The 27,262-nt window shown below is 38.4% G+C and overlaps 1 protein-coding gene across 1 annotated transcript in view; it reads left to right on the top strand.

The window, feature by feature from the left end:
- Positions 1 to 6,873: 6,873 nt before the first annotated feature.
- PRDM5 (PR/SET domain 5) overlaps positions 6,874 to 27,262 on the top strand; it is a gene marked incomplete at its 5' end in the record, with an annotated part of 84,255 nt that continues 63,866 nt past the window's right edge. The window contains 3 exons of the mRNA XM_082482944.1: positions 6,874 to 6,966; positions 12,022 to 12,105; positions 21,765 to 21,887. Of these exons, the coding sequence (XP_082339070.1) occupies positions 6,874 to 6,966; positions 12,022 to 12,105; positions 21,765 to 21,887 (300 nt within the window). The remainder of the gene's footprint in view (positions 6,967 to 12,021; positions 12,106 to 21,764; positions 21,888 to 27,262) is intronic.

Here is a 27,262-nt window from a genome sequence, read left to right as displayed (position 1 = left end):
CCAAAACATTGGCCTCTTATTCCAGTCCAACTGCCTGAGGGGCAGGAGGAGGAATGAAGAAATGTGAAATCCTGAAAAGCTTTAGGGATGATACTACACCATGTAAACAAGGGATTAGCTATGAAAAGCCATCCTTTCTTCTGGAAAACACACTTTCATTCTAAGCTGCTGGATACCTCAGTGGCTGGCAGGTTTACTTCTGGAATCTTGAAGACTATTTTTGTCTTAAATCTTTTTGTTTCTTAGAATGTGACATGTTAACTTATTAAGTATGACCCTTAATTAACTGTTCCTTGGGTGGAGGGAGTATCATACCAGCTTATGGTATGATGTTGCAACAAGTATTGTAACTTCAGACAAGCAACTCTTGTAACTTTGTCACCACATGTGGATTCCTGCCATGGAATTTCATTTGGGGCACAGCAGCTTCCATGACTACATAAGAGCTTTCTTCTGAAAATACCTCTTTCTCTTTCCAAGGAAGTTATGTAAATAGTTCCTGACACCATTAGGCTTCAAATCTGAAGGCTGCTGGATGCCCTTGTGTTTCTCCTTAGCGTTCCACGTAGTTATAAACAAGCATCTATGGAGCAACATAGAAACAGTGGGTCAACACATTCAGTTTCTCTGTGCTAGACTGCAAATGAATTGTAGCTCAATGTTTGCTCTTTGAGGAGGGGTGAGATTTTTCAACTGCTTGGCATTGTGCAGGCTTTGGATATGCCCTAGGACAGGCCACAGAAAGCTTTATAGCTCCATATTAACTTAAGCATAGCTAACTCGATGTATGACCAAGCAGTTAAGAAAGTAAAAAGCAAAACTACAGGAAAGCAGTATGTACAAAGGGCATCCTCTGTTATGTCAGGTTGAAGTAGTTTGCAAGATAACACGTACATGACCAACTATATAAATATTAAAGGTACCTTTATTTAAGAAGACATTGAAAGAAGGAATTACAAATAACACACAGAAGTACTAATTCTTTGTTTGATAAGTTTACAACAGTTCAAATTGTATGTTTTGACTCGAGCAATAATGAAATGCAAGAAACAAAGACAATAAGACAATTATCTACTGTGTTATTTAGTTAAAGTTGCCACCAAAATGTGATTTTTATTTAATGCACTATTTCAGAATAAGTTATTTTACTTGAGGTATATTCCTCAGGTTTTGGGGTGGTTTTTTTTTTTGATCCTCAACAATTCACCCCACTTATTCAGTTGAAACAAATGCTGAAATGAATGCTAAAACTATCAAAGCATTTTTCTTAAAAAGAATTAGGTCAATAAAAATGGAACCCAGTTGTTGTTATATATTTCTTTCCATATTTTTTGCTGTTTTGTAAATAGCAGCTGAAGTATGTGCAGCGAGTTAACAATACAAAACAAAAGCAATGAGGTTACCTTAATAACACTAGGAAACAAAACATTTTAAACTGTGTACATGAAATAATTAAAACTGCAATGAAGAAGATAAAGCAGAAATGCTGCAAATTATAGTAGCAACTGGGAAAGAATGATGAAGCTTACCTCTAAGACTTTTCTAAAAGCCTTATGCTGGCATGGTACAAGCAACTTTTAGCTTAAAAGGGGAATTAAAAACCCAAACCAAACACCCCCACTCCCTGAAAAAAAGAAAATAATTGCTGTGTTTGAGGCTTATTCAGTGACTGGTGTTAAGTCTGAAAAGTCCTTTATTCTACCTTTAAAACTCCTAGTTGTGTTACATAAACTACATTTCAATTATCTCAAATGGTGAATATGCTCATGTACATGCCAGCATGCTTTTATGGTTAGAATCAAGTGCATTATATATATATAGTAGAACTGAAAACATGAATCTTGTCCGCTTTTACATTATTTCCTTACAAACTCAATGTTCCCTCAGAAACAGAGAGGACTCACTGAGATTTCACACATCTGGGTTGCTTTAAGATTTCACTCTTTCCATATAATTTCGTACTGTCATTTCAACAGTGGTTGTTTGTTTTTTTTCTAATACTCTGGATTAATTCCAGTTTGCAACACAAGGTAAAACCTGTCTGTGTTTCCATATTCAGAATCTGCTCCACACTGGATCCTCTTTTACAGTCCATTTTCCAGGGCTCTGGCTAAAGAGAAAATGGATATTTGAAACCTTGCAGGACCTTATTTAGTGTGTCTATTCTTAATTATAGGAACGAATAACTAACTTATCTCGTGTACATATCAAAGCTACTTTCCTCCTATTTTTGGAACAACATCTACTGCTGTTTAGCCTGGCTGTGGTAGATCAACTCTGTTGAATAATGAGAGTGTTGTCATTAATCTGGGATAATGACTCTCAGATGAGTAATTTCTGTTTTCTCTGGGTGACTGTGGCTTCTGCCTGTGATCTTTTGTCCGAGTTGTGCACACAACCCAGTTTCTCAGACATTTTTTTAGAGCATGAGTGCCACCCCTCAGTTCAGTTAAGCCACCTAGACAGGATTTTGGCAATGAAGTTGTTTGTTTCTGTGAGCACAAATATTCCTGGATTGATTGTCACCTTCCCCTCAATTGCACCTGTTTTAGTGCAAGTTCCGAGAAAAAAATACTTGAAAACAGAGCAAAGAAAATTACCTGGGCAGGTGTTTCTGGTGCTTAGGAGTGGGGAACTTGAAAAAAGCAAGCCAGTAAGTGTGGGGAAGGGTGGTGATTTAACTGTACAGGATAGACACTGCCTGCTGAAATACTTAGTGCAGATACTTTTTGTTTGGCAGTGACCTTCTGAGAAGAAATCAATGGTTTGATGTGGATCACGATACAGAGACTAAAAAACTTCTGATAAGAGTGCTTTTGGAAGGTGCACACCAAGGCATACTTCTCAGTCTCTGGGAAAAGGGGCTGGAAACAGGCTGACAAAAGTTTTTCCTGTATTTTGTTCAACAGAGCCTCTATTAAGAAAGCAGAAAGCTATTCACCTGTTCTATGCTATCTGGTGGCTGCTTGTGTATGTAGAAGGAACCCTGGAAGTGCTTCTTTGTGCCTGGATACTAGGGGTTCATGAGTCCGAGACTCGGTCAGCCCTGAGTTCTTTCAGTGTAGTTGTGTCGCATGGTTGACTTCTTCACGCTCCCAAGATGGTGTATCTGCAGCAATTGTAAGAAGTGTGTATTCACTGGTTCAGTTGGTCACTTTAGAGATGATTGAGCTATGTCAGCAAGAAAGTTTCTTTCAACAGCGTATGCTGCATCTTCAGCTGAAGGCGATGCTGACTGGCATAGGTGTGTTCTGCAGTGAATTTTGCTCATGACAAACAGGAGGCTATATGCACCTATGCTTTACGTGTACCAAATACAAAACAGAGTTATGTTGAAACTTACAGGGCTCCACTCTTGCCGTTGACTAGTGATGAACGTACATTCAGCATGATGTGATGTCTTTCATCTTTGTTCTGTCTGATTTGATTCATTTGGACCGTTCAGACCTCGCCCTCCTTGCAACTGCAGCTAGGACAAAATAGAACAGAGCCGTAACGTACATGTCTGCTCGAGTAGCAGCTGTCAGCTTTATGCTCAACAAGGCTGACTTTATTCCCCCCGGTGGCCCTTGTATGAACCAAAGGACAAATACTAACACCAACAATGCATGAAGTCCATTTATAAGACCTTATGGTCAATGGCTGATTAATTGAAATAAAAAAAAATAAATACTAGTACAGGTGGCCAGGCAGTTGTGAATATCCAATTAATGTCACAACACCCATTACACTACAAAAGGAGAGACTGGCGTCTGTTTTGTCCAATGCTATGGCATCTTTCCTATTTTGCTTGAACTGAATGACATGCAGGTAACTGCATTTCATGTTGCAATAATAATGGATGAAGTTTATAAATGAAAATAATTAGTCTTGTGTACTTCAAGAGCTTAAAAACAAAGCATGTAAAATATTGCAAATTATGCTGTACTATTTCTTTTATGTGAAATTAAATTTAATCTTTTAAGGTTCAAAATGAAGCACCCCAAAGTTCTTTTTTTTTTTTTTTTTTGAAGAGAAAGATACTGACGCCTTCATAAAGTGGAAAATTATTTTAAAATATTCATAGCCCTTAGAAAAGGTCACAGACAGGGAAAATGACGCTAACATTTTAATCTGATATATATTAAGACAGATTGGCCTCCATTCAAGAAAGTATTCTAGTCTACAAAAATACTAAGTATGTTCAATTAGGCATATGGAAGCTTTGGAGCTGGACCTTAACTAAGAGAATAGTTAAATTTTTCTCTTACTCTTAAAACTGTAGTAGTTGCCCCAGGCAACTTAATTCCACTCTGTTCAATGTATTTGTTTTTGAGGTGTTAAAATTCTTACTCATATAGATTTAGATACTGTTTTCATCCTTTTTATTTTTTACTAAATTAAGTGTTCAGGCTATCAATCTAGGTGTAAAACCTGCATGTCTGTTTTCACTGCTAAAGTCATTCTTCCAAGCATGTTGTTGGATTCTCTCTTCCTTTCGTTTTTCTTGTCAAAGCAACAGCCTTATCTAATTTACTGGTGCAGCTGCTCATATTGAATGATATCATGCAGCACTATATACATATTTGTGTACATAGGTGTGTGTTGGTGAGAATATACATTACCTTTGTTAAAAAAATTTTTAAAAGCTTTATGATATCTAGCATATGACTCTGTAGATACTAAACTCTAAATGGCATCGCTGTGTGTATAACATATAAGGGCACTAGAAAGTAGTTAAAGGTAGTTTCATGTTCAGCTAGCCCTGTTTTGGGTTTTTTATTTTTCCTTAGATGTCTGCCTATGGACTGGCAGAAATCAAACTGATCCAAAACAATACACACACTTTTATGATGAGCTGTTCACTGTTATGTTGTTACTAAAATTCTGGACATTTTTTCATTCCTTCCAACTGACACCAATACAAAATTTTTCTAATACTAGAAGCTTTTAATACTTCTATTTAAACATCTGTTAATGTCTTTAGAAGAATACTAAGAGAAAGCGGTTGTTACACTCTAGTGGTCTAATTGTTAATATTAACAGCACAATTCTAAAATGTCTCTAAATATAGCATTTTTTCCTTTTTCCCTCTGCTTGCCTCACATGCCTTTGTACTTGCTTTTAACTGCAAAATCAGATGTAACCAAATCCCTTTTCCAACAACAACACTACTTCAGTTTAGACAGCAACAATATGTATGATGTGGGCTGAAATCCCAAACAAAATTAATCAGCTTTCTAGAAAAGTTCAATGTTGGATATTGCGGTTTTATGAAAAAGAGTATTGGTGTGATGTCAGTGTAACTTCTTTCTCCCTGTTACAAACTAGATTGCATGTGGTATTATTGTTCAGTAAACAATGCCCATGCTGGGTATGTTGTAAGAATATATAGGATGTTACTCTTTAGACAAAAACAGTGCTGTGTTTGGGATCGTTTAGGGTTGCTAAGTTTCTGGCATTTCATCTGAGTTTCCCCAAACAATCTCCAAAAGTGAAGAATTATGTGGCTTCAAAAGTGAATATAAATCTGTATTCACCCATTTCTGCAATACTGATAATGATAAATCTGAATGACATTTGAGAAAACATAGTGCTCATGGAAAGCGTTACGTAGCATTGAAGTGTGTTTGGGTATTGTTTCTGGTGAGAATAGCCCTGTTCTCTTAAGCCATCATATCTGTAAGTACCAGCAGATATCTATTTCATAGAATCGTCAAGGTTGGAAGGGTCCTTTAAAATCGAGTCCAACCATTAACCTAACACTGCCAAAACCACCATTAAACCACGTCCCTAAGCCCCATGTCTACCTGTCTTAAGTACTTCCAGGGACGGTGGTGATTCAACCACTTCCCTGGGCTGCCTATTCCAATGCTTGACAACCCTTTCTGTCCAGAATTTTTTCCTAATATCTCTCCTAAACCTCCCCTGGGACAACTTGAGGCCATTTCCTCTTGTCCTAGTGCTTGTTCCTTGGGAGAAGAGACCAACACGCACCTCGCTACAACCTCCTTTTGGGTAGTTGTAGAGAGCAATAAGGTCTCTGCCTCCTTTTCTACATGTATGTGAGAGATCCCAGTTGTTAAAAAAAAACCAAAACAAAAACAAAAACCAACATCAAAACGCTCAAAAACCAGCTCTGGGTTTTTGAGGCAGGGTGAAGCCCAGCTGCCTCTGCCAGGTGTCACAAATCAACCCCATCTCTCTAATTGGAGCCCCAGCGCTGCCTGCTCACCTCTCTCCTCTCACACCTACCTGCCTGTAGGTTTCACCGCTGCAGAAACCCGAGAGAAACGCCAACCCGCTGAGGAAGGCCGATCGCCAGACCTGTGCCGGACCACAAGGCCGTGTCTGGGTGGTGAAGAGCCATTTGCTCTGGAAACGAGAGCCAACCTACAGGTGAGGACTTCATTCTTACGCCTCTTCGCAGAGCGGCGTTAGCCCACGGCGCCACGTTAGGAGGCCGCCTGCGGCCGGAGCGTGTCGCTTGGGCCAGGCCTCGGCAGCCGGGGGTGTTTGAAATCCAAAGGCCTCGCCTTTCCTGTCGCGACATTCACGCGTCGCGGTTTAACGAATGCCCCAGGCAGCGGCCGGGCGCCCCTCGACGGCGCGAAGCCCCCGCGCGCGCGGGCAGCCGGGGCCGGGCCCCGTCCCGCCGCTGCCCCGCCCCGCCCCGCCGCCACCCCGCTGCCCGGCGGCGGAGGGGGCCTCGCCGGCGGCCTGGCTCCTCCCCTCTTCCTCAGGAGCCGGGAGAGCCCCGCAACCAAGCCCCTCTTCCTGCTCCCCCCCTTCCCCCGGTCTCTCTCTCTCTCTCCCTCGCCCGGTGGGATGGAAGTCCCCGATAATCTTCCTGCCCGGTAGCAAGCGGGGGGGAAGGAGGGAAGTCGATGCAAAATGCTGGGCATGTACGTGCCGGATAGGTTTGCCCTGAAGTCGTCAAAAGTGCAGGACGGGATGGGGCTCTACACGGCCCGTAGAGTCAAAAAGGTGGGTGATGGCCGGGCGAGCGGGGTAACGGCCCGGCCTGCCGGGCAGCAGCTGCCACGTCTCACAGGAGAACGGGGCGGCTTTCCCGCCCCTCGCCGCCGGCCGGCCGGCCTGCCGCGCTCCAACTTCACCTCAGCCCTGCTCTCTCGGTGCTGGCTTCGCTTCCGTCCGCCGGGACTCCCTCAGGGGAGAGCACCGCCCGCTCACCCCCCCCCCCCCCCCCGGTAAAAGGGGAGCCTCTCGGTGCTAGGGGCGCGGCCGCTTGGGGCGGGGAAGGGGTGCGGGGGCCGGGCCGCTGATTAACTCACGCGGCGGGGTCGGCGGAGGGCTTTATCTGTGGGGTTTTTTACGTTTCCCCGGTTTGTTTGGTTTTTTTTTTTTTTTTTTTTGACTTGGTTTGTTTCTGGCACTGTTGTGAGGGCAGAGCCTCCGGGCGGGAATACCTCCGGGGTTATCGCCCGCCTTCGGGGCGCGTGCCCCTCTGAGGTAAAAATTCCCGCCCGAGGGTCGCAGGCGCCTGTCGCCTCCCTCCTCTCAGAGCCCGGTGTGTGTGGGAGTGATTTAATTCGTCGTTTCGGGATGGTAAAGCCGGGCCTGTGAAAGATAGGCTTCAGCTGAGCTGCAAGTCTCTCATACCCCAATTAGGACACCTCACAGCTGAATTGAAAATCTCCTGATTACCTGAAACGCCAGTTATAACTATCCAGGTGGCTTGTTTGAACAGATAAAGGCATACCTAAAGTTGTGAATCCTGCATTAGTAAACGCTTCTACGTATTTTGTATGTTTTGCTTTCCATCTTTGTCTTGGTTTTGGCTCTGAGCGGGCTGCCAGATTTTTCAGTGGTTTCATCAACAAGGCTTAGACACCATGGGGTGGGGGTCTCTCATTTTTAAGGTGTCTCTGAGTGTTAATGGAGAGTGGAAGGGGAACAATTTTATATCACTTGGCATAATTTTTTTTTCACTGAGGTTCTGAACTTTCATTTGAAAGCTTTGGGAGTTCACACAGCGAGGAAGGCTGTACACTGCTAGCATGTATTAATCCCTGGACTCATGGAAGCTCATGGAAATTGTCATCCACATGTCAACATCAATTCTGAATGTCGGTTCAGGGTCTGAGCCCCTTTCCCTTATGCTGTTGTCAACTGAACCGTTAGAGCTGCATGCTAGGAAAAATAGAGCATTTTCTTGCATGAGTTACTCCATGTTGCTTTTGAACTCTACAGGCAAAGTATATGCTGTTAGAGTTCTGCCTGCTCAGCTCTGCCACTGTGAGCGCATCATACAGGACAACTTAGCAAAACTGAAATGTTGCAAGTGTGACATATATTACATGTGGAATATAGAAGGCAGAGGCAGTTGTGGGAAGACCTATTTGTATTAGGGGTGTCTGGTGACAGCGTTTGTTACAGACTTGTCCTTTAGCAGTGAATCCTCTCTGCTGGTAGCACGGACAATTGTGGTATGCAAAGCCCTGACCAGAAGTATGTGTCTGATGGGCAGGCTTTGCTCTTTGGTAGGCTGAGGAACCAGCTCTTGAGTTGCTCTCTGGGCAGTGGTTTAAGCAGGTGTTCATAAAATGGTTTGAGACTGAAGCACTGTGTGTCACCCCAGCTGTTCAGAGAAGGGTGGATGTGTAAATAATACAGATAATAAGTTGGATATAGCCAGGCTGTGTGTTGCTCTTTTCCATGGAAAAAAAAAATCGCACCTGAAGTGCTCTCAACATGTTCTCCTGTCCCCTAACGAGGCTGCAGTACTACACTTCGTGGCTATGATACAGAGCAGCTAAGAGGTGTTAAATTAATTCCTTGAGGCTTTTGGGTTGGGAGGAGGTCTTGAATATGACACTTAATTGTGAAGTAAGATCTATGTTGCTGAGTAGAAAATACTGCACCATTTTCTCTCTATTGCTATCACACAACTGCAGTTGTGCTAAATGAAAGTCAAACACATTGTAGATGATTTTATAATCAGAAATTTCAGTACCAACTCTCCAAGTGCTAAATAATCATGAAGTAGGCCTCTGGAAACTCTGCTATTAGCAAAGTTTTGGTAATAATACATTTTGAACTGCTGTTGTCTGCCATCTGCTTTTGCGCCTTCAGGCGTTATGCCGTGCTTTCAAGTTCTCGTATGTAATCGCAAAGGGTGGAAAACGCTTTTTTTGTTTTGTTACCTTAACAAAAGTTGTGATCCTTTTGTAATTACTTTTCTCCGACAGCTGGCCTTTGGTTACAGCATCAGTATCATAAGGCCCTTGATATAATCATCAGACAGCCTCTACATTTCTCAGTGTTTTGCTGTGACTGGAAGATTAGTCCTTGCTGCTTTCTTGAAAGCAACTGTTGAAAATAGTTTTTTTTTTTTAACATTTGAGTGATGTGCCTTTCATATCTTGAATCATTTCTGTGGTTGACTTTAGACTGTGTTGAATACTTCACTTTTATTGATCAGAGAGGAAGTTGAAGTCTTAATATGTTTTTGATCAATATGGTATATGACAGCATGATTATTAATTAGCACTAATAAATATATATGTGAAGAAAATGCTGAGAAAGGCTAAATGAATAATTACATTTATCCCCATGGACCTTTGTGTTCTAAGGCATCAGGTTTTGCCATCTCTAATTTGTGCTTTCTCTACAAATTTGAGATGCTATAAAAAGTGCTTAGAAGTCTGAATTGCCTACTGTTCGTGTTACATTTACTTACATTTAGAGGTGGGCATCTTGCCTTTTGCTTTTGCTATTGTTCTGAGCTTCTAGGTCTTAAACATATTGCAGTAGAAGTTTATTGGTTTGGAGTAGCTGAGGTAGGAATGATGTATGGTGTTTCTTGTTTTGATTCAGTATGCAGTACTATGCTGTTGCTGTGCTTCATCCCAGAGGTGATGTGTGCTTCAGTGGTGGGTAAAATTAACACTTGAAGTGCTTTATAAGGTACCTAGGGATCCTTTGGACTGCAAGGATGAAAGTATTACTGTGGTGAGGGTTGTGGAAGCCTTCAAAGTACTTCAGGAAGAAATTAATCTCTTTTATGCTGTCTTAAAAAGTGTTAAAGTGTTATTCTGCTGCTGATATGGGTATGGAAGACTAGCTTTTTCAGGTTCCTTGTTCATTTATTACGTCTTCAAATAATTTCCATATTAAAATCAGAGTTTTTTCTTTTTGTTTCTATAGAAATAATCTAGATTATAGTCCAGTAAATTTATTTTCATCTTGATAATTGTTATGAATAATGCGAGGTTTGGCAGATATAATTAATGCCCTCTCTTAGAGCTCAGCAATGTAGTGAGCTGCTTTCCTTGTTGCACCAAAACTACTTGCTGCATTCTAAGTGAACGGGGAAAGCTAGTTCAGCCTGGCAGGAGGTGTCTGCGCCAGCAAAGGCCTACCTTATCTTTACTGAGCTAGAGAGTACCATGCATTTCCAGAGGAGGTTTGCTCTGCCACCATCTTGACTCTACCTCCTCCTTAATCTAAGCAAACTGTCTCCCATGTAACACCATGGCCCCTGGTAGAAAGCAGTATGTTTGCTGGGGTGGCACTTAGCATAAGATGAGAACATTGATAGCTGTACATGTATAACTGTATTGATCTATTTTCACCTTCATTGCTGATAAGGTAAAAGAAGAAGGAAATTTCAGATTATCAAATCCCAGGATTTGTGAAGCTGGCATGGGAGGATGTCTGACATCAAAACGAGCAAACAATGACGGGTGGTATGGAGATTAGCGAGAAGTGCCCCACAGTGCCAGTTTTTGCTATCACTGCCCATATCTGTGTCTCCATTACTGCTTTGGGCTTCGTTTGTCTTCTGCTGCTCTTGTCTTTTTACCTACTGCTTTGCTGTTCTTTCTAATGAAATCTTCTTTGTGCGCATTTAAAAATATTGCCCCTCAGTTCTGTTGCCTTATTATGCAATGCCATTTTTCTTTTCCTTTATTTATTGCCTTTTCAGGTTTAAAATTAAATACAAGAACTTTTTTATTTGGTTAGTTGTTTCTAAGAGGAATGATCCTGGAAGTTTTCCATTCTACTTCTTTCTTTTCACTCTACCTGTAGGCAATCTGTAAAAACTAAGCAAGAGGGAAAGCATGTAGCAGGCTGTTTCTGGGACCATGGAATGTGCCTGGGGGAAGGGACGTGGACAAGATCAATACTTTTATTAGCCAAAATACTCTTATTTGTAAAGAAACAGCAAAGTTGCTTTTCATTATATAGTCATGATCTCTAATGCTTAAAAGTATATAGAGCTTTTTGATCTGAATACTGCCTAAAGGAACATAGCATTCTGCGTTCTGGTTTGTAGGGCTTGTCACTGCAAATAAGCACAAGGCTGGGTAGGGGGAGGCTGGTAGAAGGTTAGGCCTGTGTAAGAAGAAAGCTCTATTTAAATAACTTACCCTGCTGCTAGTGTGACGTCTGTGAAGGAAAAAAATACCGATACCCAATACTTTTGGAAGAATATATCAATGGATGCTTTCACAGCATGTGTTATGACTAACAGGTGGTATAACATTTTAATTTTGTTTATGAAGGCTTGAATTAATTCATAGACATGGGCATGCTCCCTATGTTTTTAAACAAATCTTTCTGTATGATCAAAACCTTGGTTATTCAGTGTTTTGGTTTGTGGCACTTCAAAAAGTAGTGTTGCAAATAATCTTGCAAATAAATCTAATGTAAACTTTGTGCTTGCCAAATACGTTATGTTTTAGTTGGATATCTATTGCAAGGTGCTTCCTGAAAAATCTTATAAGAAATGTAAGAAATTTTAATTGTAAATTTCAGCCTTATTTAAAATAAAGTGTTTTTTCCCAAAGGGGAAATAAGCACATAGAGCAAAAGTATGGTTTTAAGAGATTTTCCAAGCTATGAAAGGAATGGGAATGAGCTTGAAATTGAACCCTCAAGGATGTGCACCTTCTTGGCTTATAGTAGGATGACAAAGGGAAACTGTCCTTTTCCATTTGAAGCTTAAAAAAATGATACCTCTGCCTTTTTTTTTTTTTTTTCACTGATACTTTTTCTTTTATAATTATTCCTTAGGGTGAAAAATTTGGCCCCTTTGCAGGGGAGAAGCGAATGCCGCAGGAACTGGATGAGAACACAGACTGCAGGCTCATGTGGGAAGTGAGTAATCTAGAGTGACGTCATCACACCTAGCAGAAAGTGCTCTCAGAATTAAGTTTATACTGTAACAAATCCTTTTTTAAATTTTCTTTTTCCCTAGCATAAAGGTACTGTAATGAGATTTTGTACTTGCTGATCCCTTTAAAATATGCTTTTTGGGTGGAGGGGAATTGACTTCTTAAAACAATAAAGAAATAGCAAAAGACAGTTTCTAATCAATGAAGTGTGAAAAATATCAAGTCAAGGAAAACACAAAAATATAACACTACTGTGAAAACTATTGAAAAATGTGAAAATAAAAAAAAAGATTAAAATAACTTGAATATAGGAGGATGATTGTAAGTTACTGAGATTGATTTATGCTGATCAGCAGGTGTCAGCTCGTAGCTTCCTCCAGCTGTAATATAAAATATTTTATTCTGTGACACTTTTGCTAGGGTTTGGCAATTGTATAAGCAAAGTTTTTAAATTTTAGCAACTTTGTAATGCAATGTATAGTTGTGAGATCTTTAGCAAAATAAAAACCTGGTGCTGTGGGCAGATGAAGGTATAATGAGTTTCAGGGCTCTTCTAAACCTTTTCATATATATTAGGCAGCCACAGTGGTTTATATGCTAGATCTTGTAATTGGGTCCCTAACCCATCCTAGTTCCTGTCATAACTGTGTTTGCCTGTAGCAAAAATCTGTCTGAGTTTACCAGTTGAGGAGATTACAGTAACTGATAAATACTTGCAATAACAACATTTCCAACTTGTTATAAACACCTGCTTTTTGGTGCTTCTGTTCAGTTTTTGTAATCTTTCTTTTCTGCTGTAGTTCATTGAGCAGAATTCCTTTCCTTTTTTTTTTTTTTCCTTATTTTTTTTTCCCTCAGCTGATCAGTTTTTATCGAATGCATATTTTGTCCTGTTTTACACTGAGAAGGGGACTAATTTCCTACTTTTTCACCTTTCTATGGCTAGAGCTGGAAGGATGATTGTTGTTTATCTTATGTGGCACTGCACAAAAAAAAGGTTATTATGTTTGACATCTGGCTTAAAGCACTATCTGTGCATTTATTACAAAATAAATGTTTGTTTGAAAAAAAAAAAAACAAACCCTAGCATTAGCATCGCTGAGCGGCTTATAAAAAGAGCATAGTATTGATACAGTCTTAGCAGAACTATAAATAGATTCTACACACTGGAACAATGAGTAAGAGAATGCTAAAAGCCTATCTTATTAAACCAAAACTCAGTATAAATACAGTGAGTGGCAAAATATTACTAGATGAGTGTTAACTCAAGTCTGTGAATCCACGTGCCTTCGTTTCCCCCCTCCTGTGTGCTTTCTTTTTTTTTTAATTTATTTTTTTTAATCTGGGGGTGTGCCCAAAATATCCTTTCCCAGAGAGAAGGTGTGGACAATTGGTTCCCCTCTCGCCTTTGGTTATGTACTCAGAGCAACTGGTTTCATCTTCTTTGTTCGCAGCTGAAAACAAAACAATACAATGTGCTTTTATTACAAATGTTTGCTGAATACACTACATGTTAATGTTTCCTGGCTCACTTACCTTTTTATGATGTTTCTGCAGGTTATTTTAAATCAGTAAAATACTTGAGCTAGAACAAGGGAAGGAGGGTGGATTATAGCAATGAGAAGGTCTTTAAGTTTGTTGGAAGGCCATATGATTTTCCAGATGCCTCATTGCTGATGATTAAATACAATTTGTCTGTTTCTGTAAGAAAGAAAATAAAAGGCAAATACATGTATTTACTGATGACACTAATATGACCCCATCAATACCAAATAAGAAAATGAGTTTTTTATGAGCTGTTCTAAAACAGTTTCATAATATCTTATTGTAACCTAGTTTTGAGAGCCTTGTAAAGATTCCTGCATACCAAATTTTATGACTTCCTGAATGTTTGAACCCAAGTTGTTCATGCTTACTGAAGTTGATCTGAACGTGAGCTTTATAATATAATTTAAATCATGCTGAGGGTAGTCTTAAGTTGAAAATCGAGACCAGGAATGCAGAAAGTAAAAAGTTGTACTGTCCAAGTAGATGGCTATTCCAGAGACTGTGGGAGGCAGTCACAGCAACTAGCCAAGTTTGTGCATAGTCAGCTGTACCAAAGATATTAAAAATAATTAATCTGTAGCCTATTGGATGAAGGCACACTAAAGCCTGGCCTCACAGTCTGATGGAAGTTGAAAAAATGCATTTTCAGAGAGGACACATTTAGACAGAAGGCTAAGTACTAGAGGGTTTTTGTAAGTAGAGTAAAAATGAACATTAGTGGAACATTTGTTTTCTTGGTATGTGATGCCTGGGAGCAGAGCTTCAATTTTGGGGAATAGTTTTCTGTGAGGAAGTTTACCACATGCATTTCTAGTTGTGTGGAGTTGTGGTCTGTGATGTGGTCTGTTTTGATCAAGCTATTCCTTTTTCTTCGAGACCAGGATTGTGAGTTGGCATTTTTGAGATGTCCCATTGAGGCAGAATTGTACACATTATGTTTTCTTTTGGTCTTTGGGAAAACATGGAACCCAAAAAATTTATTGGGTCCAGTGATTTTGTTAAATAATGTTCTGAGGATGTTAGAGTTTGTGTTTAAATTAAATAAAGCAGAATGCCATTAATCTGCCTGTAACTTGTATAGTTTTGAAGAAATGAAAGGTTTACACTTGCTTATTCAACAGATTCCAGAGGACTGGAGGGGGAAGCATACTTGATCTTGCTGTTATCCTTGTAAAGAGCTACACACTGAAATGTTGTATTTACAAGTGATGTGAAAGGGAAAAAGACGCAACCTGCGGTAATTGTGTAGTTAGGAGTAATACTAAAAAGCCAAGAAAATGTCCAAATGGCTTTGTACTTTTTCTTTCTTTCTGTCAAAAAACCCAGACTGAATTGCATGTTGTGCTAATTAAGTGCGCAGCTATTTGCTGGTGGTAGATTAAGGGGTTTTTTTCTTATTTTTAGCATCCCACTAACACCTTGATTAAACACTGCTTCATGGGTCTGTATTAGTGTACTTAGCATAGCAATCTTAAATTATGTGTATTTGCTGGAAGAGCATGTGCTTTAAGGCAAGAACAGAATAATCTTTAGATATTGAAGTTCACAGAAGTTCCCTTTGCAAAGGGAAGATAGCTGTTCAGTGTCTTTTCTTTATTGTGCCTAACCAAGGAAATGACATTCATTTCACAGCTATTGGATTGTGGCAAGCAGATATATTTTTGGTGATGACTTTGGCAAATGTTAAAACAGGGAGGGCCGGAAAGACTTAGGCCTTCTTCAAATGCTCTGACATACTGTGAAGAAATGTTGGTCAGGATTGGATGGCATATAATATGCTGTGTAATGCTGAATATTACATATTTCAGGTTTGGTTTCTGTCTTATCTGCCAAGATTATGTGTTCTTCATTGTTATATTAAAACCAAGAACAGAAACATGCTGGAAATAAGTCTTTCAATGGAAGCTAACATTCACATTTTATGTATATGAGAAAATGAAATGAAATGTTTCTATTACTTAACTTTCATCACTTTTGCAGTGACAATTGTTTTCAGTTAAATAAACATGCCTGAAAACTAGTCAAGGCAAAAGAAAATCTGCTCTTGGCAACAACCAGCTTTGGATCAGAGCTTTAATGTTTATGATTGAGTTATGAGAAGTCAAGCACTTTAAGCTAATGGTGGTGTGGTTTTGTTTTTGTTTTTCTCTTTGATATCTTGCCTTTAAAATGTGGTTCTGGAACAGGAAGGCTCTTACATACATGGCATTAAGTCCAATTATGTCTTGAGTTTCATGATATGAAATGTTAAATTGAAGAATTCTGTGTTTGGTCTCTAGATGAATGTAATATTAGAAATCTAGTTCTTAGCAATGTAGTCTTTATTTTTTCTGTACGAAGATTACCTTCCCAGTCATTACTCCTTAGATAGTATATACATTTAAAACTGTTTGCTTTTAATGTTTTTGTGTGAATCTGTTTAATTTTCAGAAATGTTTTTGTTTTTCTCATTTCTTAGGCAAATGGATCTCTGGATACATTTTTTTCTTTTTCACGCAAGTTGCATTTAAAATCACTTTTGCTGCACAAGTCAGACATTGACTCACAATCTCAGTTGCAAGTTTGTGTCCTAGATTTTCAATTTTGTTAAATTAATACCCACTGGGATAGATTGGAGTCCAAAGTAGTTATTAATATTCTTGCCAGTTTGTTTATTTAGCTAAATTTCATTAATCAACTCCTTTAAACATGAATAAAGATGACCCAATCAAGCTTTGGTGTATGACTTTGTATTAATTTTAGTGAGTTTTGGAACAGGCACCTTAATGATCTTCTGGTTTTGGTGATGTGAAGAATCTACTCCCAAAAGTGTCTGAGCATGTTAGCCTCACATCTTTAGTTATGTGTTTTATTTAAGATGTTAGAAAGCACATGTCGATAGGTTGAGGTGGTGGTATTCTACTCTGAACCTGTTACAGATGATCACACACAATTTGCTTAAGGAGATTTGGGCGTCCTTCCAGTGAACACGAAGTTCAACCCTTTTTATGAAATCTCCACAAATGTTAGCAGAAGTCTAGGAATGAGGTTTCTGAACCGTTCTGTCTCTGACAAGGTCAGATAACGTCATGCACCAGAAGAACCTTCATTAACATGAAAAACCGTTGCTGTATAATTTGGCTGAAGAAAAACGTCACGCGCTGTCTATGTCCCAATACTTCGTAGTGAGTAAGCCAATCAACAGTTGCTGCCTCAGGTTTCCTTTTCAAGTGTTATTTTAATACTTTCTACAGCAGTGTTAAAATAGGAGTTTCTACTCTGCAGTGAGCACTGTGACGGAGGTCTGAAACTGAGGATGCAGAAGTATTGCATCTAGCTGTTTTATACTATTAACAATAAAAATCATGTTTTCAGCTAATCAAAAAAAATGCAATGCAGAAAACAGTACTTGGCGTTACAGGTTGTTTGAATGAACATAGATTTTCAGATTTATAAATGTTTAGAAAATGGTTTCCAGAAAGCAGACAGTGTGTTTACTGCCTTCAGGAAGGATAACCATCTGCTTATTTTCAGTGAAGTTTTTTCTTCTTGTCTTGCCAGGTGTGCAGGGTAGAGCATTTACAATTGCACTCATGAGCATTTTGAAGTAGCGTACTTGACAACTTTGGATGTATTTTGAAAATCTGGAGATAATTTCATTGCAGCATAAAGGGCTAGCAGATGGAGTAGTGCATGTTGTTGATGGGCATTACAGGCAGTTTAGACATTATTTAGGCCTGTGTAGGGTTTCATATGGTAGCTTATACAATGACTAGGGGCACATTTTTTCCAAATACTTGTATAGTGACATGGTGTTTGTTTAATGTGGCATAATTCAATGATGTCCTGAGCGATCTTGAGGTAAAACTCCTTTGTGGTAACAGTGAATGTCAGGTATTTCATCTTACTGTGAAGGCATTTAACTAAATTAGTTCAGTGATACCTTTTGTGTTGATTCTCAAGGAGATAATTCTTCATAATCATCCAACCTGAGATACTCTCGTGTCTGGTACATGCTTTGGATATGTGTATGCATTTTAGGTGTTTGATTGTCGTGAGTGACCAGATATTGAGGGTATTGTAAAATGGAAAGATATCTTGCCATGGGTTATCAGGCATGAATTTGAATCAGCCTTGGCCTAGGCTTATGCCAAAGTCTGCCTATACTTAAATATGACACTAATTGCTACTTAATTATTTTGTCTGGGAAATCAAAGGTGACTGCATGTCTGGTCACATCACTCACTGGTAATAGAAACTCCAAGTTATCTTCACTGATTACAGAAACCACAGGAACATCTTGGCCTCAGTGGACGAAAGGGCTTCAGCAATAAATGGGTCTTAGACCAAGATGGTCTATTGAACTACAGCAGGTAGCGTCAACTTTTGTGGATTTACCCCTTTAGAGGAAATAGGGGTAAGGTCCTGTTTCTTGTTTTTAAACAAAACATTAAAGTATGACATCATCTACTGGTGGTTAGGCTTTTGAGGTCTATTTCTAGCTCTTTCACTGATTCTCCATGTTAACCAAAGGCATATCATACGGTCTTAAGTCTCTGTTGATCTATGAAGATGACTGATTCCTTTATTATTTAGCAGTGGTCTCATGACTTAAGAGTACCTTTAGTTTGGTGGCCTTAGAAAATCAATTAGAAATACTTTTGTACTTGAGTTCAGGTCCTGTTAAAATAGTTTTTGAAATCCTTTCTGGATTAGCCACTGTAGCTTGAGGATCTTAAGGAACACACCTCAAGCTAACTGGATGTTCAGGTAATACTGTTCTTAGTTCAGGTAATACCAACTGTGTAGAAACTGGGAAGATAACATTCAAACACAGAATTAGTCATGTAGACAGGTGACAGGTTGAAATGTCAAATTTAAGTACATATATGTTCACTAGCATTGTGAAAGTGATATTACTATATAAAAGTATCAGGGAACCTCAATCCTGTAAAAATCTTTAGTCTTTATTTTAAGTACCTTATGACTATCTAAGATTGTAATGATTCAGATGTGTGGGGGAAATGTAGTAATTTGCTTGCAGGTGCATTGAGAAAATCTTCCTTAAAGAATTTTCTACTGTAGTTTGTGGTGTACAAAAATATTTTTCATTTCCTTTCCCTGAAATCATGCTCAGTTTTCCAACAATTTCCTGCTAGCAATAGATGTGGTAGGCAGGTTGTCTTGAAGATTCTTGGCGTGGTTGGGTGATTGCAGAGGAGTCTCCTGGGAGTGGACTGGAAGCTTTGTTGCAATATGAATCCTGTTCAGTTCTCCAGGTCTGTTATGAAGTAAGGGGTAAGGATATGTGTGGAAATTTTTGTAAAAGTGTTCTCAGAGATAAAGAAAGCCAAGAAACCTTATTCAATATGGGGATTTTTTTTTTAATTGTTGTGCTCCAGGAGTGTACATGCTTAGTCCTATCTCTGTGGTGTAGAGAGGTAAATTGCAGCATCTTTAAGTTTCTTGAGGACCACATAAGCAGCTTGACACTGTCATCCCATTTTCTTCCCTTGCTATTATAGCTGGTGTAACTGCCAGGGTTGGGGAGAGATACTGAAGCTACGCAGTACATTTCTCATGTTTTCCGGTGTCATTGATGGAGGAGTGCAGGAGGCAAAATTCCTTGTCAGTGTAGCTAGCAGAATTGTGGGCCTACAGTGCAACATCTGTCTTAGTAACAGCTATCACTGATTCTGTCTCCTTGGATATCAGAACAGATTTACAGACAGACCCAGGTGTAAGCATTTTAGCTTATAGTTATTGATATATCTTCTAATTAAACTGGTTTTCTTGTTTGGTGATCATGCCACAAAGCAGAAGGATGACTGAGGACTTTAGTGGACTGTTACTGGAGGGAGGACCCTTTGGGGCGTATTCCAAACTTCATTTTGATTAATTAATAATTCAATATGAATGATATTTAGGTGCACTTATTTTAAACTGAAAATGTAGAGTCTAGCTGTTTACTTCATTTAACTACCATGATTAGCTTGTACTGGCTTTGAGTTTGAGAAATATATTTGTGTTATATTTTATATTTGCAATATATTTTTGTTTGGTTTAAATATTGATTAAGTTTGGGATTCACTGCTATGGTGCTCAAAGATTGGTTGTTCATTTAGGAAACTCACCTGTCCATGCAACCACTGAGAAAAGGAGTGGTAAATGTCACCAGTCTAGTCCATGTTAAGTACAGTGTTTTGACTGTTTTTCTTTACTTTTCTTCCTCACATCTGTGTATTTGCTGCAGCATTATTTCTTTACGAGGTGAAAAAAGCAATAGAAAATATAGCACGTCTTTAAGGGATTTATCGTATTCTTTTATCAATAGTTTCCTTATGTGTTAAGTCTTTGTTTGATATCTCTTCATGGATTGACAGAGATCAAGAAAGCACAACTGAGATGATCATGTATCATGGAAGTGAATATAAATTATTCTTATATAATTTAAGGATGAAGCAAATGAGGAAGAATATTGGATGAAAAGGTGGATGGTGTAACATATGGTTTTTATAATAAGATCTTGATTGCTCCTCTTTCCAACTCAAGTGAAGAACTGATGGAAACCTTTATAGGACCTACATAGTGGGCTTCTGTATTCCGTACCCTGGTAGCTAAATCACAAAGCCACTAGCTTGACTTTAATTGCTCAAAGTTGTTAATCTGCAATCTTAATCATTTTCACTCAAAGGGAGGTTCTGCTCTGTGGATTACCTATTTAGAACCCCAAAACAAAAAAAAAAACCAAACCCTTAGAACACTTGGAAGGGAAATGAAGACTATGGTTTTCAGTAAGTGCTTTATAAGTTTCTACAATATTCAGGATTGGTGTGGGGCAGTAAGAGTTAACAATAATGAAGGCGTATCTACTGTATTTGCAATTTGTATGACGGAGAAAAGTTATATTTGGTGATAAAGAAGCAAAAAGAGGATGGAGTAGTGGGAATGGAGAATGAATTCAGGTTGGAAGTTGGTTGAGCAACTGGTAAGATAACAGAAGAGGGAAGTGGCAAAGGTAGTGGAAAAGTTGAATTCAGATATGGATGTATTCTGTTTGTGATGGTTGCCAGTTAAGGTTGAGGTGCTTCTGTATTTTTAAAAGTAGGCAGAAAGAGGCGGATTTAAGAATTGGTCATAGAGGCTGAATATGATGTGATAGAACATAATGAGCAAAGGACAAGTGAGTCTAGAAGAGTATCAAATATGAAAAAGAAAGTGAAGGGTGAAGAACTATCAAGGCAAAGATTACTGAATGGACATGGGTGATTGCAGGAATACAGAAACTCGCGAACAAGAGCCTGAGCTCAGTGGTGTTGGAACCAAATGGTGATTGGAATAGCACAGGATTAGAGAATGGCCTATCCCTTTTGTCCAGAGAAAAATTACTGTTGGCTTTATCTGTACTGTTAGCAGAAGAGAAACACTGCAAACCAAGTTGAGTGAGTTAGAGGACAATCAAGAAAATGGTCTGCTCTTGGACAGTATTTTGGAGGAGGAAGAGACAACAATAATAGCGAGTTGTGAGGAAAGGAAAAGGAATTGGAGGCAGGAGAGCTTATAAGGTTAATTTGGAGAACGTGATGAGAGACAGACTGTGTGACAAAACACAGGAAGGTATGAGAAGAATTAGCTAGACTGTAGAAGTAAAATGCGTCAGAAGATGTGAAGGAGGAGAACTCGGAAAGGAAAACTGGAAAAGGGACGACAGGGTTGGAATGGGAAAGGACCTTTCAGGTTGTATTGGTTTCTGGCAAGATCATAAAGAAAAAGAGGACTTGAAGGAAAAAAGAGAGGAAAGAACACGAGCACCAGTGACCGTACTATCAGATTAGGGATACCCAGGAGTCAGTTGTAATACTATTTACTAAAGGAAAGGCTAAGAAAAGAAAGGGGGAGCTCAATAATGGAAGCTGACACCAGTTGCTGGATTTGAGTTGCCCCCCTATTCTTACATGAATAAATATGCTTCCAGAAAAGGGTGAATCTGTATCACAGCTGTGAGTACCCATTGAATGCAAGACTCACTTGCTGAGCACAAGCATGCCTTAGTCTTTGTGTGATTGTGTTTGGTAAACAATTTTAATTTTGCTTGACTTTTTTTTAATGTTTCAGGTTCGTGGGATTAAAGGTGAAGTCCTTTATATCCTGGATGCAAGCAATCCACGCCATTCTAATTGGCTGCGTTTTGTCCATGAGGCTCCATCACAGGAACAGAAGAACCTGGCAGCCATCCAGGTAGATTTGATGGATTCCTACCATTTGCGTCCAGTTATTGATTTACTAATTTGATCTCCTTTTTGGTCTATCTCTTGCAGTAAAATTGCAAGATCTGAGAAAAGTAGCAAACTTTTCCTTTTCCTACTTTACTTTTTAGAAGTGAACTCTTGTGCGTAAATATAATCTCATAAATAAGAATGATGGGATGAAATACCAAAGAGTTCCTTAGTTAGACTCTGATACTCTTTGAATCCACTGGGATGCAATTTCACTGAATCACTTACATGAACTATTTTTCCTGTCTTAAAGTGAACAGTTTACATAAAAAAAAAAATAAATCCAGAGTAGTTAACTCACTACTGTAACAACAGTTAAACTTTTTCACTACAGCCTTATTCAGTCAAGTTAAGCTTTTGCCTGAATGCAGTTGTTTTCTTGTCATTTTGGAAATTAAAAAGATTATTGGGTAACAATATACCTGGCTGAGTCAGGACGAATGATTTAGAGGCCTAGTTGTGTTTCACGCCAAACTCGGATATGGGCTTAGGTGTGCGGAAAGCAGAATTGTGCATTTGCTTTATAGTTTAAAATTTAATATAAAAGTGTGACGTGTTTGAAAGCAAGCGTGGTGCTTCAAATATTCCAATAGAAAACAGAATTGAAGGATCTAATTATCTGATAGGATGATCAGGCAATGCTTCAGGATAAGTTAATAAAAAAAGATAATTTTCTTTTTCTCTTCTTGACCATGGATCTGAATTTATCCAGCTTGTTTTTACATTTTTACATTCATCATTTGCATCATTCTGTGGTGATGAGTTCCACTGTTTTAATTACACATTATGTTGAAACATGGTTCTGTTTTTCTTCTAGAAACTTCTTAATTGCACTTGATTTCCTAGTCCTAGTATAATACTGAATAGTTACTTCATGTTTATTTTTCCATGCCATCCTTGATTTTATAGAACCCTATTATATCCTTTCCCTCTTATTTGACAGCTCTTTTCTCAAGCTGAAGAGTCTTAGTCTGTTTCATCTCTGTTTTGGAAGCGTTCTGTAACTTTGCAGAATCCAACAAAGACAGCGATATTTTTCTAGTTATGGTTGTTGTCCTTTTGGAGTTTATGAAAGAAATTAACTATCTGCATATTTGTTTTTTTAACAGCTCAGTTATCACAGTAGAATGATTTCCAATCCCACATAAGTAAGAGTTACATAGCTGTGTTAAGTTTTTTGCTCAAAATGTATACTTTCAAAAATCTTGTTTCAGGCTAAACTGAGCTATTTGGTGGTGTAATCCAAATTTGCAAATAATTAGGAAAAGGAGAATTATTTATCAGTATTTCTTAAAGTTATTATTCTGCTTTTTCATCATGAGATGACTTTTTTCCTAGGATTTGCCTGTAGATCCTTGACAAAAGAATTTAAAAACATACTTTGAGGCCAAAGAAAAAGAATTATTTTCCTTTGCTAAGAAAAGAAAGTTAATTTCTGATGAAATAAAACAGGAAAAAAATATTTTAAAACTACTAAGTATAAAAAGAATACTAGTAAAGCCCTAGCATGCAGTTATGTGAAAGATGCGTTATTGCTGTCCTGCCCCCTGCCCCATACCCTCTATTCATGCTCAATGGCATTTCAATTTCAATTTCTGTGTTGATGACCTGTCCAACTCCTTAAATGTCTTACTCACCAGAGAGACCGTTTGCATATTTGGATCTTAAGCAAGCACTGCCCAGTGAGATTTCTGCTGCCAGTTCCCCTGCAAACCTGGTATCAACCTCCCTCTTCCTATCCCTGTTGTGAGCTTTTCTGCGATTTCCATTCCGCTGTTGTACCATACCTCTTTTGCCTAGCTTTTCTTCCTTTATCAGAGTAGTTTAATGCTACTATTAGCAGTCTACTGTGTTGGGAAACCTAACTGGCTATTTGCCAGCCTTCAGCTGATTTGTGCCTCCTACTTTTGAAAGCTCTAACTTTACTGAATATCATTCTGTGACATTCCATCACATATGGCTAGCTGAACATGACTGCAGTTTTGCTGCTGATATTGTTTCCTTGGACCTTGTTGCTGTTCCCGATTTAGTTCACTGTGGACAGCTTCATCATCTGCTTTTCCTCTGGTCCTGTACTGTAGGTTGTTGTCTTTGGTTCAGGCCTCTTTAGGTCTTAACATCCAGGCTAGAATTGAACTTTGGGTAATGGATAAGAAAGAGCGTTCGCTATCCATTCATACAGCAGAAACTCTTGTCAGCACTCACTGAATGACTGCTTTATTATGCTTTTCCTGATGCCTATGACAAGTCAATGGATAATTTAGTATGACCACTGCCTATGCAATTATTCCTGTATGTTTTCCTTCTGTCTTTGTCTCTCAGTTATACCAAGATCTAGCAAAAGATTTGCTGTCCTGCTTATAGTACCAAATATGAAAGGTCCTCATACGTGAGGAGTCCTAGACATTAGTCAATGATTAGCATATCATCAGTGCTCAGGCAGTGTGATAGCAAACTACAGTCAATGTTAGCAAATGCAAAGTAAGGCTCACAAGAGGGAGCAGTGTGAACAATTAATGTTCATTATTAAATTTTAAATAAAATACTCAGTAAAATGACCTGAACTTCTGAATAGAAGTTTCTAATGGAATATCCAGTGTGTACCAGTGGGTTTTTTTGATAATGAAAACAATTATTTAAAGAAATGAAAAGAAACTGTCATGCTATATTGCATAACGTTATACCTTGTGTGCTTAGTGCTTTCTGCGTACCTTTTTTAAAGGATCATATTGGAGTTAAAGGATGGTTTAAAAAGAAAAGCTTGGCAAGAATGTTAGTCCTATAAGATCTTCCACAGAAAAACATTTGGAAATGTTACAGGGAAAAATAGAATAAACACGATCAGCACGTACAAAAAAGGATGAAAAGTATAGAAAAAGCAAACTTAAGAAAACAAACAAATTTACTAAATTATCTTGTAGTTTTCTTTTAGTGCCATCAATAATTAGCTGCCAAAATAACTTGTGTATTCCATGTGAGTGACCTTGAAGCTGTTTAGATATATATAGAAGTATTTAATTGGCTATGACATGAACAGATACTACTTGTATTGAAAAAAGCTGGATATGCATGTATTTATTTGCAGGGTTTGGTCTCACTTTAGTAAGTAGAGATGCAAATCCCAAAGCTCTGCTATTCCTTTAGGGAAAAAAACCCAACAACACAGCCCACAAATCCTTCAGTATTTTAATTACACAATCTTTGCCTTTAATGTTAAGCAAATTTAAGGCCACTTGGTGTAGTAGCACTTTGTTTTATGAAATCTGAGCAAAACACTGGTGGAATGTTTCCACTAAGGATACACTTTAATTTGAATTGAGAGTTGCCAGCTTGCCACCAAGATGATAAAATGATGTTTTACAAAGAGGAAAAAGTCATGAATTACGTAAGTAAAGTTGTTTTAGTTTCATTATCATTACTCATGTTAATATGGCTGTGGAAAAAAAAAAAGAATTTGTTGTGCTGAACAAGTACCTAAAATAATTAAAAAACCAGAAGAATACAGATTATGACATTAAAAAAATCCTAATCTTAAACCAACTGAATGATAACATATTATATAATAAAGTAGAATATGTCTGCATAGTTATAGAAGGGGGTAATTGACTAACTAAGAGGAGAAAATAGAATATTTAGAGATGGTTAGAGACTTTGTATTCTAACCAGCACATTATAATTACCCTTGTGAAATGTAAATTTTCTCCAGACATTTGTAATTTATGAAGAATTCTGTGGGGTTGGCTGAATTTTTAAACAAGTGTTTGGTTTTTCTCTCTGTTCTACTGCTTAATCTTTAAAGTGAATCTTTAGCAGCGAAACTCACAAGCTAAAATTAATTCATTGAGAATTTTTGACCAACATTATTGATACTAGCTTGTAACATGTGAAAATAAAGTAAACCACAGTGGTAGAACCAGGGCTTCTCTTGCTTGTCCTAAGTCTTTTCTATGAATGCTGAAGAACTTAACACTGGTTGTGTTCTTCACAGCAGCCCCTCTGCAATTTTCTAGGAGGGTCTGTATGAACTAACAAAAATGTGAACAGAAACGAAATTATTTCCTCGTTTATACCCACTAATGCTAATTTCCACTAATTATCTTTCCCACTGGTTTTCTTTCCAGTCTCCAAATACTCTAACAGGAGCTTTTTGGTCTATTTTGAGAACATTTCCAATCCTGATGGAATCACTCTAGTAGTGATAAATGTTATAATCTCATATCCGAAATAATTTTGATAATGAGCTTGCTGCCTAGTGCTTGGTATTCAGTTTTAAAGAAGCTGAAGTGAATGCATATGTTCCTGTATAGGATTAGTTCATCATAACTTAATTGTACCCAATGATCATGTTTAGATCCTGTGCAAAATGCTTCCTGTGGTGAGAAAGCAACTGAGAGAGCATGGGATTTTTTCTAAGTAAGTTTGGTGGGTGGATTTTTTTTCTGTTGGGATTTTTTTTGTGTTTGTGGTTTGTTTGTTGGTTTTTTTTTTTTGTGGGGGTGGTGTTTTGGTTTGGTTTTCTTTTCTTTTCTTTTTTTTTTTTTTTCCCCCCTTCTCCCTGTAATGCTACATATTTTGTAAAACCCTGGTTCTGATGGGAGCTCTTGGTGGTGTTGTTGGGAGCATACCTGGCTCTGAGTTCTGCCTCCGCTCCTTGGGAGGAACTGTGTTATTTGGGTTGTCCTTGACTGGGAAGGTGCAGGAAGTATTTTTAACAGCTGGGCTGCGAGTAATACCGCTGTGTGGCTGCTAGAGAAGGACGGAAAGGTTCCTGCATATGTACCAATTGCTTTTCTGAGGTTTTTGCGCAGCTGAATTGCTGGAGGCTTCTCTAACTTATTTCAAGTAGTAATTGAAAGAGTTAATCCTCTACTATATTTAAAGTAGATTTAGAATTACAACTCTTGCATTAACAGAAACCGTAAGAATTGTAATCTCTTTTGCCATGAGCTATTCCTAGCTATTTACTTATAAATATGACTTCTGATATGTAGCAAACATGCATTGTAATTATCATAATCAAAAGGAAATGGCTGCTATCAAAAATGCCATGGTTTTGTTTTTTCACTTTTTAGACTGGTAGAGTATTATATTTTCAGTATTCCTTTGTCCAGAATAGATAAGTTTATCTGTTTGTCAGTTGTACTTTTACTAAACACTCTCTGCTGGAGATTACTGTGCAAAACATCCTGTTGTTGGCATCAGAACTGTTTTATAAACACAAATGCAGTGAGCTAGAGGTTTAAATTCTACCTTAGCAAGCAGACACTGAGATGGTTTGCTGTATATTAGAAAACTGTGAGTTAGAATAATGAACAGCAAAAATTAATGTGGAGCCTC

Source organism: Vanellus vanellus (assembly GCF_965231255.1).
Source record: "Vanellus vanellus genome assembly, chromosome: 4".
In the NCBI taxonomy this organism is placed as follows: Eukaryota; Metazoa; Chordata; class Aves; order Charadriiformes; family Charadriidae; genus Vanellus; species Vanellus vanellus.
The sequence above is the reverse complement of the archived record's forward strand: the minus strand, read 5'-3'. Positions and strand labels throughout refer to the sequence as shown.